Source organism: Numida meleagris, chromosome 4 (genome assembly GCF_002078875.1).
Source record: "Numida meleagris isolate 19003 breed g44 Domestic line chromosome 4, NumMel1.0, whole genome shotgun sequence".
NCBI lineage: Eukaryota > Metazoa > Chordata > Aves > Galliformes > Numididae > Numida > Numida meleagris.
The window spans coordinates 15,278,128-15,293,722 of NC_034412.1; the positions used below are offsets into that span (position 1 = coordinate 15,278,128).

The 15,595-nt window shown below is 36.7% G+C and overlaps 1 protein-coding gene across 4 annotated transcripts in view; it reads left to right on the forward strand.

Annotated features, from left to right (window-relative positions):
- ATP13A3 (ATPase 13A3) overlaps window positions 1-15,595 on the forward strand; it is a 53,465-nt gene that overhangs the window by 18,591 nt on the left and 19,279 nt on the right. For all 4 annotated transcript variants that reach the window (XM_021394610.1, XM_021394611.1, XM_021394608.1 and 1 more), the window contains exons 3-15: window positions 868-1,041; window positions 1,826-1,996; window positions 2,311-2,381; window positions 5,962-6,042; window positions 7,189-7,258; window positions 8,084-8,218; window positions 9,254-9,326; window positions 10,059-10,190; window positions 11,149-11,328; window positions 12,849-13,006; window positions 13,285-13,473; window positions 14,377-14,438; window positions 15,018-15,168. In XM_021394610.1, the coding sequence (XP_021250285.1) occupies window positions 868-1,041; window positions 1,826-1,996; window positions 2,311-2,381; window positions 5,962-6,042; window positions 7,189-7,258; window positions 8,084-8,218; window positions 9,254-9,326; window positions 10,059-10,190; window positions 11,149-11,328; window positions 12,849-13,006; window positions 13,285-13,473; window positions 14,377-14,438; window positions 15,018-15,168 (1,647 nt within the window). The remainder of the gene's footprint in view (window positions 1-867; window positions 1,042-1,825; window positions 1,997-2,310; window positions 2,382-5,961; window positions 6,043-7,188; window positions 7,259-8,083; window positions 8,219-9,253; window positions 9,327-10,058; window positions 10,191-11,148; window positions 11,329-12,848; window positions 13,007-13,284; window positions 13,474-14,376; window positions 14,439-15,017; window positions 15,169-15,595) is intronic.

The window sequence follows — 15,595 nt, forward strand, 5'->3', positions numbered from 1 at the left end:
GAAGAACAGTGCTGGTGGGGCTCAATGGGAAACGTCATTGTCATTTTATAGCAGGAAGTAAAATCTAATGATGTAATGTGAAACTCAGGAATGTAGCACTGCATCTAGTAAGCCACTGAATTATGTTCTGTTCCCAGCTGTCATCAGGTTAAGTTGGTACATGCCTTTGACTAAGGCACACTTAATACTTCGTGGGTTTTTTATTGAGAGCAGAAGATTTTTCCAGCTGGTGCAAGGTGCATAATCTTGGAGAGTGCTGCTTGTAGTCTCTAATGTTTCACAATAGCATTTCTAGTTAAATAGCAGACAAAATAATCCAGTTCCTTTACTTAATAGTAGTATTTTACATGTATTGTTACACAGATGTTTAGAAAGTATTATGAAGATCTGTTAGCACCAGTAATTCAAAAGTATGTGTGTTAGCTAATCAAATGCTTATCTGGTAAAACTGACACATGACAAGAAATGAATGCTTTTTTCTTAAATGCTTAGCTAGCTTATGCTATATGCTGATCAGAGATGTGATGAGACTTAAAGCAGGTTGTGTTACAGCCTAAGTCTTCATGGAGGTCCAGGGCAGTCCAGGGAGGAGACAGGTTCTGTAATGAAATGTTTTGAACCATGTGTATGTGCTGCCTTCGTGAGGCTTTTACTGATCATGTATTTCTGAGCTAAACAGTCCTTTTTGTCACTTCCCCGACATTTAAAAAAAAAAAAAATCTTTTCCTCCTCCAGAAAAGTTAAAAAATAGACTTCAGGTTTAATTCCCTTTAAGCACTGCATCTTACGGAAAATGAACGTTGGCTTCCCAAGCCTGAGGAATTAAGGGGGTCATTGGTTGCTGTTTGTTTCTCTGTTTCCATGCAGGAAATCTATGGTTATGAATTATGTCGTTGGAAGCTGGTGCTAGTTACTGTAGGAGTGATCTGTTCTGGTGGCTTCCTACTCCTCCTCCTCTACTGGATGCCTCAGTGGCGTGTGAAAGCAACGTGCAAAAAGACTACGCTTAAAGACTGTGAAGTGGTTCTGCTGAGAACAACTGTAAGTCTATAGATAGGAGGTTGTGCTTATGCAAGTTAAGAGTTGTTTCTCGTTCCTTGCTGCTTGCTGAATTAATATAGATTCTTGTTTGTCAGGTAGACACAATTTTGTCTTGTAGTGCTGAAGAAGTGTGCTCCTTAGTACTGTGTATAGTTTTACTGCCTGTATGGGAAGAGTGTCGGCTGTTTGCAGGGGACATAGTGAAAATGAAGTCTTTGCTTTTGGATTTTAAGAATTAAATACATGACTATATTTTCATTGAAAGCTGCAGATTAGATACCTTGTTCTTATAGCCTGATACACAGTTTTCAGTTTTTTGACTTTTCATCAGCCACTTTGTTTGCTGAATTAAGGTGAAAGTATAGATCCAAGTGTGGTATGATATCAAATTATATTTTTCCTCTGCGATTGCTGTGTGCAGTATCTGTTTAAGATCTTGTGGTACATCCTTGATTCTTCTAAGTGGCAGAGTGGATGAAGTTGCACACATAGCAGGAAGAACAATGAAATTTCTACAGAACAAATGTAGTATTTTATGAAGGACTGAATATGTTAAAATTCAAGTGCCAAGTTTCATTGTTTAAGAAAAAAAGCAACAAACTTTTTTAGTGTGGAAAACATTTCAGAATTGTGGAATTACAGGCATTCTTAAGGCATCTGATGTTAATTTGGAATTATTTTCTGTAATTATGTGTAAACTCTTATCTGTTGACTCGTTGCTATGGCTACTGTAGAAAAATGCTGTTGAAATGTTGTAATAGCTTTCTCTTTTTTTTTCCATAAGGACGAATTCAAGATATGGTTTTGCGCAAAGGTTCGCATTATGCCTTCTTTGGGAGCCAGTCCTTTACAGAATCATGTCCCTTTTGTACACAAGGTTTCAAATGGCCACGCTGTTCATTTCTGTGAATCTGCTGCAGAAGAGAATAAAAATTATTTGAAAAAATATTTGCCTGTAAGTAGAGCTGCTGTGCTTCACTTGCTAAATTTCAAAGCATCTGCAAGTAGTATCTGGTGTAAATGTGTACGTGTCAGTTACTTCATTTGTCTAAAAGCTTAACAAGACTCTTTGGGTGGAAAACAGATCTCTTCCACAGTAGCTTGTTACTGGGCATTGTGGGATGTTTGAAGTATTAATTTGAAAGAAAACTGTTCAGTTTCCAGTGTAACTTTTCTAAATTCATTTTCTGTCACTGTTCAAAACAAAGTCAGCTAGGAGAGAGGTGCTGAGTGGTGCCAGTTTAATACCTGCATCTGTTGCCCTTGCAGATTCGTTATTTCACCCATCACAGCGTGAAGTATTTCTGGAATGATTCAGCTCAAAGTTTTGATGTTATACGGTAAGAATGTTTCTTTCTTATTTTACTTCAAACTGCATTTTTGGTAACTATAGCATGCCTGAAAGCATGGTGAAAAATAGTATCATATTCTGACCAGCTGTTTTAGCTCAATGAGGCTTTGAACCACGGTGAGAGCAGGGAGATTTTAACACAGTGAGAATTCTGGAAAGAGAGTTTTTGTTTAATCTACCTTTATTGAGAATGATTTATATCAGGTGACATGCTTCGTGCCACTGCAGGCTTTTGCCTGTTCTAGGAGCGTTTTTTGAGAACGAGCACCTGTTTGTAGACAGCAGTTCTCCTATAAACTTGTAAAATATTTTCCTTCTGTTGGAATAACTTAGGCTTTTTGCATTGCTGCTGAGCTAGACCCAGAAAGAGTACCTAGGAAGAGGGCGAGTCACTAAATGCTTGTTGCTCACCTTTATGTAGGTTTGTGCAGCTGTGTTTAGCCAAGTTGAACTGAAAGCAGTGGCTCTTAGTGACAACATCAGGTCTCTTTCAGTGATGGAAGATGCCTTTTAGTGGGCCCTACAAGCTCTGTGCTGAAGGTGATGTGCTGTAATTCCTCTTACCCAGCAGCACAGTTGCACGACATCAGGGCTGTAGATGGAAGTTCTGTTTTCTGAAGCTACTGGTGAGGCTGTCGTAATTAAGAAGCTAGGTGAGCACAGGTTTCTCCATTTATTTTTTTTGACAACTACTTTTTAAAGCAGGAAGTCTGAATGAGAAACATACTTTTCCACATGATGATTCAAAGTTTCATTAAAAGTTTCAAGGGCTACATATATAAAAAATTCATGACCAACAACTGAAGGAAAAATAACCAAAAATTTCTATGAAACCTACTCTGAAAACATTCATATAAATAATATGGAAAGCTCATCATACAGGCAGTTATGAAATTCAGAACTCCTCTGGGAAGATGGAGATGTCTAATTTCATTCATAAATAAAAGCTTCATATACTTTTTTTTATGTTAAGTCTCTCTTGAATTACGATGGTACAGATATAGGGAAAACTTCTACAACTTCACGTGTTTAGAAATAAGTGTCATGCCTTAACATGAAAGTGGTGACTCAAAATTTGGCATTTACTGGCTGCTTGACTGTGCCTTTTGATGTTCTTGTGATAACTCAGCCAAGTTATAAGCCCCTGAAAAATCTCAGATATGCCTGTGAAGTTGTGAGCATTTATTCAGTCACATTCTTGCTAATATGCCAAATTTTCACTGCTGTGATGTGTTAGGAATCGCTCAGCCTGACTGACCACTTGTTTAGTCGGGTACTGTAGCTGAGCTAGAAGCCACTATTTAGCAGGTGGGTATTTAAGTGGGGAAAGAGCCTCATATGAGAGACATCTGAGACTAGCAGAGTACTGAGTAACTTTTGGACAAGGTCAAATAAGAGCCTAGAGTATGATGTAGCTACTCTCTACTATGAATTAGGTATGACCCTGTAGGGAAGTTCTTGGTATCACCTGGGAAATAGTAACTGAACTTAAGAATATAAACTTCCTGAAAGGAAGTCTTAAATGTTCATACTGGTTGCCTTCGCTATTATGCTTTTCTTAAGTTGCTATTCAGTTTGTTATGTAGTGACGTGGTAGAGAATCAATTTGTGAAGAGATGGGACTTCAGACTGAGGGCTTTGTAGTAAGATCCTAAGGCAAGCAATACAGTTGCAGTTGTGTTCTAAATATAATACTATATAACAAAGATAAGTCAGTCTGCACCATCAGTTATGCAAGTATCCAGAAGACAGAACGGTTTGATTACGTAATTAAAGACTAATCACAGTACAGAAGGGAAGCAAATAAAGATTTCTTGGGCAACTAACTCAGTTATGAGAGCTTGAGTTTCATTATCATTGTTCTTATTATAATAATGTAACATTAAGATCCCAGGTTTAAACACAGGAAATGCAAGCGCGATTGTTCTTAAACTAAATCAGACCTGTCTGTGTAGCCAAAGAGGATGCACCTTTGACCCTGTATGTCTGTTTTGTTTTAGCTAGTGTCAAATGAATCTTTGAGTGAGTTGATGAGCACTTCATGTAATGAAGTATGTGCATACAGGGACTTTCTTACTGTCTTGGGAATTCAGTATTGTAACATTTAGGTGGAGTGAGGCTAATCTCTCTCGCCGCGGACTGAAAACTAAAATTAGTTCCTTTTCTGAGCAAAACTGGGAGGAAAGAGCTGCTGAGGGAAAATTACAGGAGAAAATAGAGTAGAAGGTAGTTCTAGGTCTAAATCAAACAGTAAAAGGGAGAGTGGAAGAGAATGTCTGTGCTGAGAACTACAGCTAAGGACTGATGGCTGATATAAAATACAGGTAACATCTTGCTGAAAGCTTTCCCTTCGCATGATCATTGCACACACAGGCACGTTTGCATGTAAAGCACTTTGTTTTTGGGCCCCTTCTTGAACCCACTGTTAAATTTCTTTTCAGGGAAAGAGTAATTGAATTGTTCGGGACAGAGTGGAGAGAAAGGCACAGCTACTACAAGAGAATTATATACTGATCTAAAAATCATACTTTAAAATCCTTGAACCTGACATAATTTAGGGAAAACTTGTGAACTTGTGATGAGGTTTATTTATTAGCATTTTCATATTCTCCTAACAATTTCACCAGAAGCTGCCAGAAGCATGGTCTGAGCCTTTGCAACAGTGAGGGTGTTTAACTTCTTTCCCCGTGTTCTAGAGCATGGAAATAATTCTTACTATATATGCACAGTAAAAGAGGTATTTCTTCAAAATACCCCAGAGGGACAACTCTGAATCCTTTTTAGTAGATAAGGTATCCAATCTAGTAAAAGACTTGTGCTGAGAAGTGCTGTTTTTTCATGTCATCTGTGAAGGCCTTTGAAAGGTAATGATGCTTTCCTATGCATCCAAATTATGTCCACTAGAAAAATATGTGGACGTTGGACATGATACGTTCAGTTAAGTGAGTTTGTTAGTTGGAACGATCCTGTGGCTGTAAACATAATTATATTTCACGTATACTTCCTTATCTTATGGTCTTCTAATTTATAGCATTTACTTTCACATCATGTAGGAGTCCTTTGAAGATGAATCTTCCAGTGCTGAGGAAGCACTTGAAACGTAGACTGTATTTTACCTAGTCCTGGATGATATTTCGATAGCAAGATGCTATGGAATTGCTTCAGTATAGAGTTATCAGATAAAGTGATTGATAATTGTTTCTGAAATGCTTCCAGTACTTGCTAGAGGCAAGTGAAACAGATAACTTGAAGAAATAGTAATCCATATGTATTTCATATACTATCTTAAACTTGTTCATGCTTCGGAGGATGTGAATATTAGTTATGCTAGTATTTGAGTTCATTTTTCAAATGTATCTCTACTATGATTGAAATAAAGGTATGACTCTCCTCCAGAGTAAGACATGTCAACAAGAAGAATGCTTTTAATATCGCATTTGTATCTACAGTTATGTGACACAGTAACTAGAGAAGCATTAATTAAGGGTGTAACTCCCTTGTGTTGCTGAATACTTGATTTTTAAATATCAAGTTTCTGAAATAACTCATTGACTTTTTCCTCTACTTAGAGGATTAGATGACTCTACGTTCTGTTCTTCAATTCACAATGAACACAGCAGAGGACTGACAAAGGAGATGCATGATTATAGGTAATGTTACAATATTTGAGGGAAGAATTGCTTTCACCCAATTGTCTCTCCTCATAAAGTTAACAAAATTTAGAAGACAACTGAGAGTGTTACATAGCTAATAAAGAATATTGGATGCCAGTAAACAGCGGCGTGGCCTAAACTGTATCTGGTTTCATAATTTAGGAAGATACGAATGAAGCTTTTCAAGTATTAAGATTTTGGCTTTCATTTTGAAAGCTTAGTTAGTATCAGAGTTATGTCCCATAGTTTGCACGGATCTAACTGTGGTTGGTTGGAGCTAAACACATTTCCACTTCTTAAAGTTCCTGTTGGCAAGAAGTAACTGGAAAAAGTATTTATTTTATTTGTAACATGCTATTTTAGACTAACTGCGTAAACATGCCTGTCAAAGAACAAAGCTTTGAATGCCCAGTGAGAAAAGAATCTGAAGTGTAGAATCTAAATCCAACCAGCTGGAATATATATTTTCAAAGCATTCATATGTACATAAGCTTTGGTGTTCTAATTTCTTACCAAAACTAGAATAGTTTTGCGTTTCATTGTGTTTCTGGCTTTTTTATTTTTTGCATATCAGACCTTCTCAGTTTAAAATATGGAAGCATATTCTTGCTCCTTCCATTTTCTATTGATTTGTGGCCTTTCCTTCAAGATTAATGTCAATCAACGTCTGACTTATTAAACTAGATCAGATCCCATCAGTGATTAGTTTTTTGCTTCCCTTCTCACGATTTGCCATTCTTCATGCTGTGCTTAAAACTAAGATACAGAACCATGAAAACAGCATCTTACTGCAAGGATAAGAATTAAAGTTTGAGCCTGAGTTGGTGAGAACCCCATACTGGGTTTCAGAATGATATGATTATTAAAAGTGGACCTATATACAGTTCTTAGAGAAATCTGATTGTGAAAGAACCTAAAAATTAAAATACAGTTTAAATTGGAATAAAAAGTAAATGTCTTCGTATTGGAAGTACGTAACATCTCACTGGACGGACATAATGATAAATGCCTTTTTGAAACAGTAAATATGATAAAAGGGGGCATGGATTAAATGATATTTTATATTTTCTGGTACCAAGGGAATTAATTCAGAATGAATAAGATCTCTAAAAATTTTAAGTGTATTTTTTGGTATTCATGCAGGAAAATGTTCTTTGGAATAAATGAAATTGCTGTGAAAGTGCCTTCCATTTTTAAGCTTCTGATTAAGGAGGTAAGATCATTTTTTTAATGAACAAAAATCATTAAAAGTTATTTTAAGTACAGTGATTCTTAAACTAATATTCAAATAATGTGAAACGAAAGCCTCACAGAGCCCAGCGCTTAGAAAGAAAAATGATGGGGAATTTTATTTTTAAGAGTGCCAAATTGAAGAGTTTGTAGCAAAGGCCTTGTAGGAGTTCATGCTGTGGTGCCCTAACAAGGATGAGAAAACAACATGCCAGAAGTTTTTGAGCGGCTATGCATCTTGTTTTTATGGTTCATTTCAAACTTAATGGCGAACACGACTGGTGGCTTTATCAGCCTGGGTATTATACATTCCAACATACTCATCAAATCACATGTGTTCTTGCGTGTACACTTGATTGGCTTGTTCCATTTCCCTTTTATAGCATGAATTTGAGTAGCTAATTTGTTATCCCTATGATAATGCATGGTAGAACGTTTTGAATAATGAAATGCTCAAACCTGAGCTAACGGATAAGAGTATTCATTGATAATAAAGAGATGCTGGCTTTGACTATAAGAACTGTAATTTATGATACAACAGATATTCCTATCATTTTTGCATTGAAGCGTGGGGGGAAAGTGCATGCAATCTTAAGTATACTTGCATGCTACTTTAATGAGAACTACTTTTGGAGGGTTGAGGAATTTGTGAAAAAGAGGGAGCAGTTTGACAAAATAGGCAAAAAACACATAAAAAGAACACTTGAAAGTTTTATCTCCTCTGTAGAGGAGAATTATTCTGACTCTCTTCTGATTGAGAATGCATTTGACCATTTGGTTTAACTTTAATGTTCTGTCACTCTTCTAGGTTCTCAACCCTTTTTACATTTTTCAGTTGTTCAGTGTGATATTGTGGATCACTGATGAATATCACTACTATGCATTAGCAATTGTGATCATGTCTGTAATATCCATTGTTAGCTCACTCTACACTGTTAGAAAGGTAAGTTCAAAGTAAATATGCATCTTTTCAGCTTTTTATTCATCAGGTTATTTTTATGTGGGAATTTTACAAATCTTTAAGAATTTTTCAAAAGTATGTAGATAGAATCTTGTTATGGATTTTCCCTCTTTGAGTTGGAAGAACTTGGGTCTACAGTTCTTTTTGAGACAGTTTTCTGCACTGTGCTCTTGAATCAGGTTGATCTGCCTCCTTCTCAGATAACAGAAATGCTACCTCACATAAAACTCAGACCCAACTATATGTTTTGGATTGTGTTGACAGTATTGATTCTTTCTTGTGTTGTTTCCTCCTCTTTGAAAAAGTCCATTGTAACTGAGCAGCAGGAAGGCTTGTGGATTGTTAAATTGGTGATGCATTTTCTGTGTAGACTTAACTGTAGTGAATGGAGAATAAAGTACTAATTATCCTCAAATCGCAGTCCCTTAATTCATACCAGAGGATGGAAAATAAATAATAATAAAGTCTTCCTCAAAGTTGATATAAATACTGCAATTCTTTTTTATAGAATTGCAGAATCATCAAGGTTAGAAAAAACCTCCAGTATCATCTAGTCCAATTGTCCAACTACCACCAATATTAACCCACTTAACTGTGTCCTTTAGTACAACATCTAAATGTTTCTTGAACACCTCCAGGGATGGTGACTCAGCCACCTCCCTGGACAGCCCATTCCAGCACCTGACAGCTCTTTCCGAAAAGAAATTTTTCCTAATAACCAGCCTGAACCTAACACAACTTGAGGCCATTCACTGTAGCCCTATTGCTATGTATGTTACTGAGGAAATGTTTTTATCATTTGTGTGGCAGTGTGTATTTTCTTCCAAGAATGCTATTATAAGTAAGAATCTGTACAGTCCCGTTTACTTGAACTTTATTTGCCTATAAATTTCCTGAACTATTTTCATACAAATGCTAAAGTAATATTTTGTTGTGGAATTATTAGTAAAGAAAGTATGCATTTAGAAGAGGAGAAGCTGTGCTTTGAAATATTAAGCTGTTTTCTTCTCTTTGCAGCAATATGTTATGTTACATGACATGGTAGCAGCTCACAGCATTGTCAGGGTTTCTGTCTGCAGAGGAAATCAAGGTAAACTTCACACGCTCTTTGGACAGTTGAATTTAAGTAGCTTATGAAATATGAGTGTAAACTTCATGCACATCTGTTCTTTCATCTGCTTGTAATGTTTGCATTTCTCGTGCAAAATTGCATGAGAAAAGGAGAAGTTGCAAAGTGGAAGTGAGGTATGGTAGTCATCTGTTTAGAATTATTCTAGATGGTATTTTTAGCAGGTGTCAGATTTGCGTTTTATAGGGTACTTCTCTTTGTCATATCTACCATTCCAGGTCACATCTGCTGCCATCCCAGGTATGTGGTTATCATTTGTAATGTCTTTCGTGGTCTAAAGAGGTGCCTGCATTGGATTTCCATTGCATTGTGTTACCCAGCAGAGGCTGCAGTTGATTTCTGGACTTCTGCTCCTTTGGATACCATGATAGCTGAAGATTATTAGGTTATAATGTGTGATATTGTTTTGTAAGACATGCTTTTCTGTTGTACTTCCATCTTTTTAATGAACTTTATTTAATCTTCTGTAAGAGCTTGACTATTTTCGTTTGTTAGATAAATACTAGAGCATATAGGTATAGTTTAATCTGTAACGGCACTGGTTTTATCAATGGTTTTTTGCCTCTTTTCAAAGAATTTTCATAATGCTACTTATAAAATGGAATACAGTGTTAAATATCACCAGCTGGATCTTAGCTGTGAGCATCTGTGGTGATTGTTTTCAGGTAATCTTGTTTGTGTTCTTACACTTAGAAATTGAAGAAATCCTTTCTACCGATCTTGTGCCTGGAGATATCATGTTGATTCCATCTAATGGGACAATTATGCCCTGTGATGCAGTACTTCTCAGTGGTACTTGTATTGTGAATGAAAGCATGTTAACAGGTAAAGTAAACTCGATACGCTTGTCTGGCTAAAGACATTTTATACCTGTGTGCATGCTTATCTTGCAGCTTGCTCTAACAGAAGTCAGTATATTTATTTTGCTTTAAATGTGTATGTTCCTGCAATTACTTGTGCTCGTAAGTACTAACAGACTTAATGCAACAGATACCTGATACAGCTTGACAACTCCAAAAGTGAGTTTCTTGCTGAGAAGTTTTCTTCTTAATAGTATGTCCTATTGCCTCTTGACTTTGTGTTCTCAGTGCAGATTGAATTCAGCAGTACGTTTCTTTAGAAGAGTTTAGCGCAAACTTTTTAACTGCTTCCAGGATGATGGTAGTGAGTAGAGTGTTCGACTCTGTTTCTTAAACAAATGATTACCTCAATAAGTTTGTGCCTGCACGTTTTGAAACCAGGAACCTGATGTCGTTGTCAGACAGCTTCAATGAATAGAATGGCCTTATTGTTCCTAGGATAATATGGCCAAGCTGGCAGCACTTAGAAAATTGCAGTTCGGAGATGGTGTGTTTAATCGTGTTCAGTTCCTTGAATATATCCGAGCCTCTTGCTGCTACTAGCAACAGATGAAATTGCTTGCTACCCTGATCTGAATATACTCGGTCACCAAAGGAGATCAGAATAATTCCCTTCAACTTTTAGTTTTTCTGAGTAAAGATGAGGTAATGCATTGCAGTCGGAGAAGGAAGCTCATCCTGTTTTCTTTGTAAGCTGTATTTTGCACTCCTTTCTCTTGAAGAGAGAGGGACAAATTCTGTATTGGAGAATAGAGAATAAGATTAGGTAGAATTTTGATAAGGAACCTGGTGAGCTGAGGTTAATGGGTGAAAGGCTGCCTAGTACCTGTGTTGTAGTGAGATTGTACTGTTCCACTTGAAATCACGAAGGGAAAATGTCTATTCTTATTTGATTTTGCTTAGATACTGTTTATCCATTTAAGGTGAAAGTGTTCCTGTCACGAAGATTAATCTACCAAATCCTTCAGAATATCCAAAAGCAACGGGAGATGAAATATACAGTCCGGAAGCACATAAGCGGCATACTTTGTTTTGTGGAACCAATGTGATCCAAACTCGTTTTTATACCGGTGAATTAGTCAGAGCTCTGGTAGTGAGAACAGGTATAGACTTTTAAGTTTATCACTTAATGTAATACTCAGTTTTGTAGGTGTGCATCAACTGATATTTCATTGCAGTGCATTGAACGTTGCTAAAGCATGGATAAATGATTGTACCCCCAACTAATTTGATAAATGCCAGTTACAACACTGATAGAGCTAGATAATGGTATAGTGAGTATCCATTGGCAGACAAGAGAATGAATCAGTCTTCAGCATTAATTTAAAACATAGTTGTATGCATTTTCAAACACTTGATGTATGTTTTTACAATGTGTTGCACTTCGTACACCTCTTTTCGGAGATTTAGGATACTGTTGGATTGGGTTGGTGGTGGGGCATCACTGATTTTAGTGTAGCTGTCAGCAATGCAAAATGTTTTTCTTGCCCGTAGTTTGTCAATGCACATAACACTTGCCTAAGAAACTCGAGCGTTTTTTAAATTTTTTTTTACAAAAGTGATTATTTATACTCATATTTTAAACCTTTGGCTTTTGATAGATAGTTTCTTCTATTAAAAACAACTACCCAAACTGTAGTAGTTGGGGATTCTGTTTTATGAAGATGGTCTTGAATTACAGAGCACGTGTCATTAAATACTCTGTTACATAATGGCATGCTGAACTCTGAACAGGTCCGTGGTTTCTATCCTGCAGTAACAAATTCAAAGCCCAGAGGCTTCAAGTCTTGTTTGTCTAGTAATGAACTGATCCTTTTCAAGACTGTTGCAATAGCTCCTTCGTTCTGGTATAATTTTTTATGCCAAATGTTGGTGTGGAGAGGTTAGTGTTTCCTGTAATGCTCACAGACTTAAGAAAGGCTATCGTGGAGCCAATAGACCCAACAATTGTATTGAGGTTGTGGTAGTAGACTTTGAAGTCTAAGCATATACAAAATGTTTCTGGCATACAAGACTTGGCACTAGTGTTGGCCTTCCCTTATTTTGAGGCAAAAGATCAAAGAAGATCTCAGGGTGTCTGGTCATCTGACTCTAAGCCACAAGTCTGGTCTCCTAAATTAAGCATCTAAATGTGATCAAGAGGTTGATTTCTCTAAAAGATAACTCAGTGCGCTGCAGTTTTGTTATGAATCCTTTTTTTTTTTTTGTGGTTGTTAAAGGAGCTTATGGAGACTTAGCATGTAAGTACTTAAAGTTGGACTTTATGAATAAACTTCATTCTCTTTTTACAAGGACTGACACAGCCCACTAATATGTACACCCGCTAGGTCTGCACTCTGAGGGACAAAATACAGTACAACAAACTCTTCCAGGCCAAACCATTTGAGTGTTCACTGCCCCTGTAGAAGAGCAGTAGATTTACATCAGCTCTGTGCTCTTGCCATAGGAGAGAAGCGCTTAGTATGAGCGCTGTAATTAAAGTATTGCAAAACGTCTGCTATTGTATATTGAGAAACAGTCTTCGTGAAATGAGTAGCTTAAGGGTTTCGTTGAGGTTTTTAATACACTTGAAAAGCTTTGTTCTTGTGTATGCATTTAATAAGTCACTCCTTTTTGTTTCTAGGCTTTAATACTGCTAAAGGACAGCTTGTTCGTTCCATACTGTATCCAAAGCCAACTGATTTTAAACTCTACAGAGATGCCTACTGGTTTCTTCTGTCTCTGGTGGTGGTGGCAGGCATTGGGTTTATTTACACAATTGTCAATAGCATCTTAAATAAGGTATGCTGTCATCTCACTGTATTTGTATCCAGAACTGCCTTGTTTTAGAAAAGCTTTGATTATCATTTCCAACACTTCAGATGATGAAAAATAATTACATTTTAAGTGAAGATGTCCTTGCTTTATTTTTCTCTCAAACGAACAAGAAAAACAAGCCTATTGAGAATAAGATTCAGTAAAAAAGCACAACATAGGTTTTGCTTTTGCTGAGAGCGAGAGGACACTTCAGTGAGATAGTGACACGAGTTCTTGGTCATTAACTTTGAACTCTATTACAGGTTCCAGCTCATACCATCATCATTGAATCTCTTGACATTATCACTATCACGGTGCCTCCAGCACTCCCTGCTGCCATGACTGCCGGCATCGTTTATGCACAAAGACGGTTGAAAAAAATTGGCATCTTCTGCATCAGCCCTCAAAGGATAAATATTTGTGGCCAGCTGAATCTTGTGTGTTTTGATAAGGTTGGTTGAACTTTGAAACTTTGTGTTGCTACTTGAAGAGGCAGTGTGTAATGAGAGGGGAATTCATGTAGACAAGCGACTACTGAGAAATGCATTACTTCCATATGAGTGTAGGTCACCTGTTAGCTGCCAGGTATTCAATGTTTACCATCAGTTACTCAGTTTAAGATCTGCTCTAAAAAGTTTGTATACTATATAAATTTTATCTTACCTAAAGGCTTCCAACTCTTGACTAACTACTGACCCCTGAAAATTATGAGGGTTGGGGATTGTAAGAGTTTTATTTTGCACAAAGGCTTCGGAAAATTGAGCTGTGAAGTCGAGCTTGTTTCTCATTAGAAGTTACTTAAATGAAGAGCCAAACCAATGTGTTTATTTTTTTTTTTTTTAACAAAAGCACAGTTGAAAGACTAATGCAAGTAGCTGGAATCCTCTGGTTTTCTTCTTAGATTTTTATCTGAAAACTTAAGAATCCACACTGAACTTATTGTTTTCCCTGTAAATATTTTTGTAATATTTATTGTAAATATATTTCAACAGCTATTTTAATTATGTCAGAGATTATTATTAAGGGTTCACTATCTGTTTTCTGCTGCCTCTGCTCTCCAAATATAGAGAATGCTGAGCTATCATGTCAGGATTTTAAAGATCTGCTTTTTTGGTCCTCAAGTCAGAGCCTGGTTGCTTTAAATGCTTCCTGAGGTTTCATAACAAAACTGGAGCCCCGTTATTAGCAAAAAGCTAGGTAGATATCTTCACTTAAAAATTGAAACTAAAAATGAAATAAAATTATTCTTCAGGTGTAATACAGCTCATTAACTGTGATTTTTTTTCTGTACTTGAGGATAACTTTGTTCTGAAATGTTTTTTTTTTCTTACACCTCCCATTGGTTTATTTTGCAGACTGGCACGCTTACTGAGGATGGGTTGGATCTTTGGGGAATTCAGCGGGTGGAAAATGCTCGGTAAGGATAAGAGTTGATAGCAAATTTGATACGTAGTTGTGCTGTAACAGCTTCAGCAGAGTGAGACAGAAGGTTTACTTTGAGCTCCTATGTTTGTATTTCTGTAGTAAGCTGTGGGAATGGAACTGAAAACATGGTTTAGATGTACTGAAAGTTATAAATCTGAAGAGAATATGGGAGAATTTAATCAGTTAAAATCTGAGATCACACTAGCTTCATACTGCAGAAACAATGTAGTTAAAGTATAGCATGTTTCTTTAACCCTGCTCTCCTACTGATGACTTTTAAGGCTGCTGAGATGAATTGGCTTAGCTAATTGAATTGCATGTTAAGTGACAAGGCCTCTGTAGAAAGGAATCAAACTAGAGTATGAATTAATATTTTTGAATGAGCTGGAAGAAGTTTTGACTATTTGTAAAGGTTCCGGCTCAGAGTCTTGATCTGTCTTCTGTGATGTGTGAAAATAGAAGTGAAGAAACTTCTGCAGTCAATTATCCTCTGTTAATCTAAACAAACCTTTTGAATTGGCTCATAGTAAATAATTATAGTGCTAAGTATGTTATAACTTCATTGTTTTAGTTTCCTTTTGCCGGAAGAGAGGGCTTGCAGTGAGAGCTTGCTGAAGTCTGAATTTATTGCTTGCATGGCAACTTGTCATTCCCTTACAAAAATTGAAGGGGTGCTTTCTGGGGATCCACTCGATCTGAAGATGTTTGAAGCAATAGGTTGGGTAAGTGTTTCTTTGATTCAGAATAAGTAACGTTGCTATGTTCCTTTTTAAGTGTCAAATGCAGGCTATGGCATTATGTGACATTGCAGTGGAAAAGTAGGTTTTTGACAGTGCCTATCTGTCAATGTGGAAAGGAATTCTTAATACGAAAGTGTTTCTAAAATGTACACTGCAACAATTTGAAGATATGAAAAAATGTGAACAGCTAATTTACTGCTTTCTGATGATGAAAAGATTGCGGCAAAGCTTTACCGTGTATAATAAACTTGTAAAATAGCTAAGTGAGCCTTAGGTTCACTGCTACATTAGAACATTTAACTTTCACGGTGAATCATTGCTCCTGGGGCTCGTTTCCAAGGCTATTATTTTCCTGAAAATTATGAAAAAATAGGAGTTAATGAATGCTTTAAAAATAATAAACTAATTC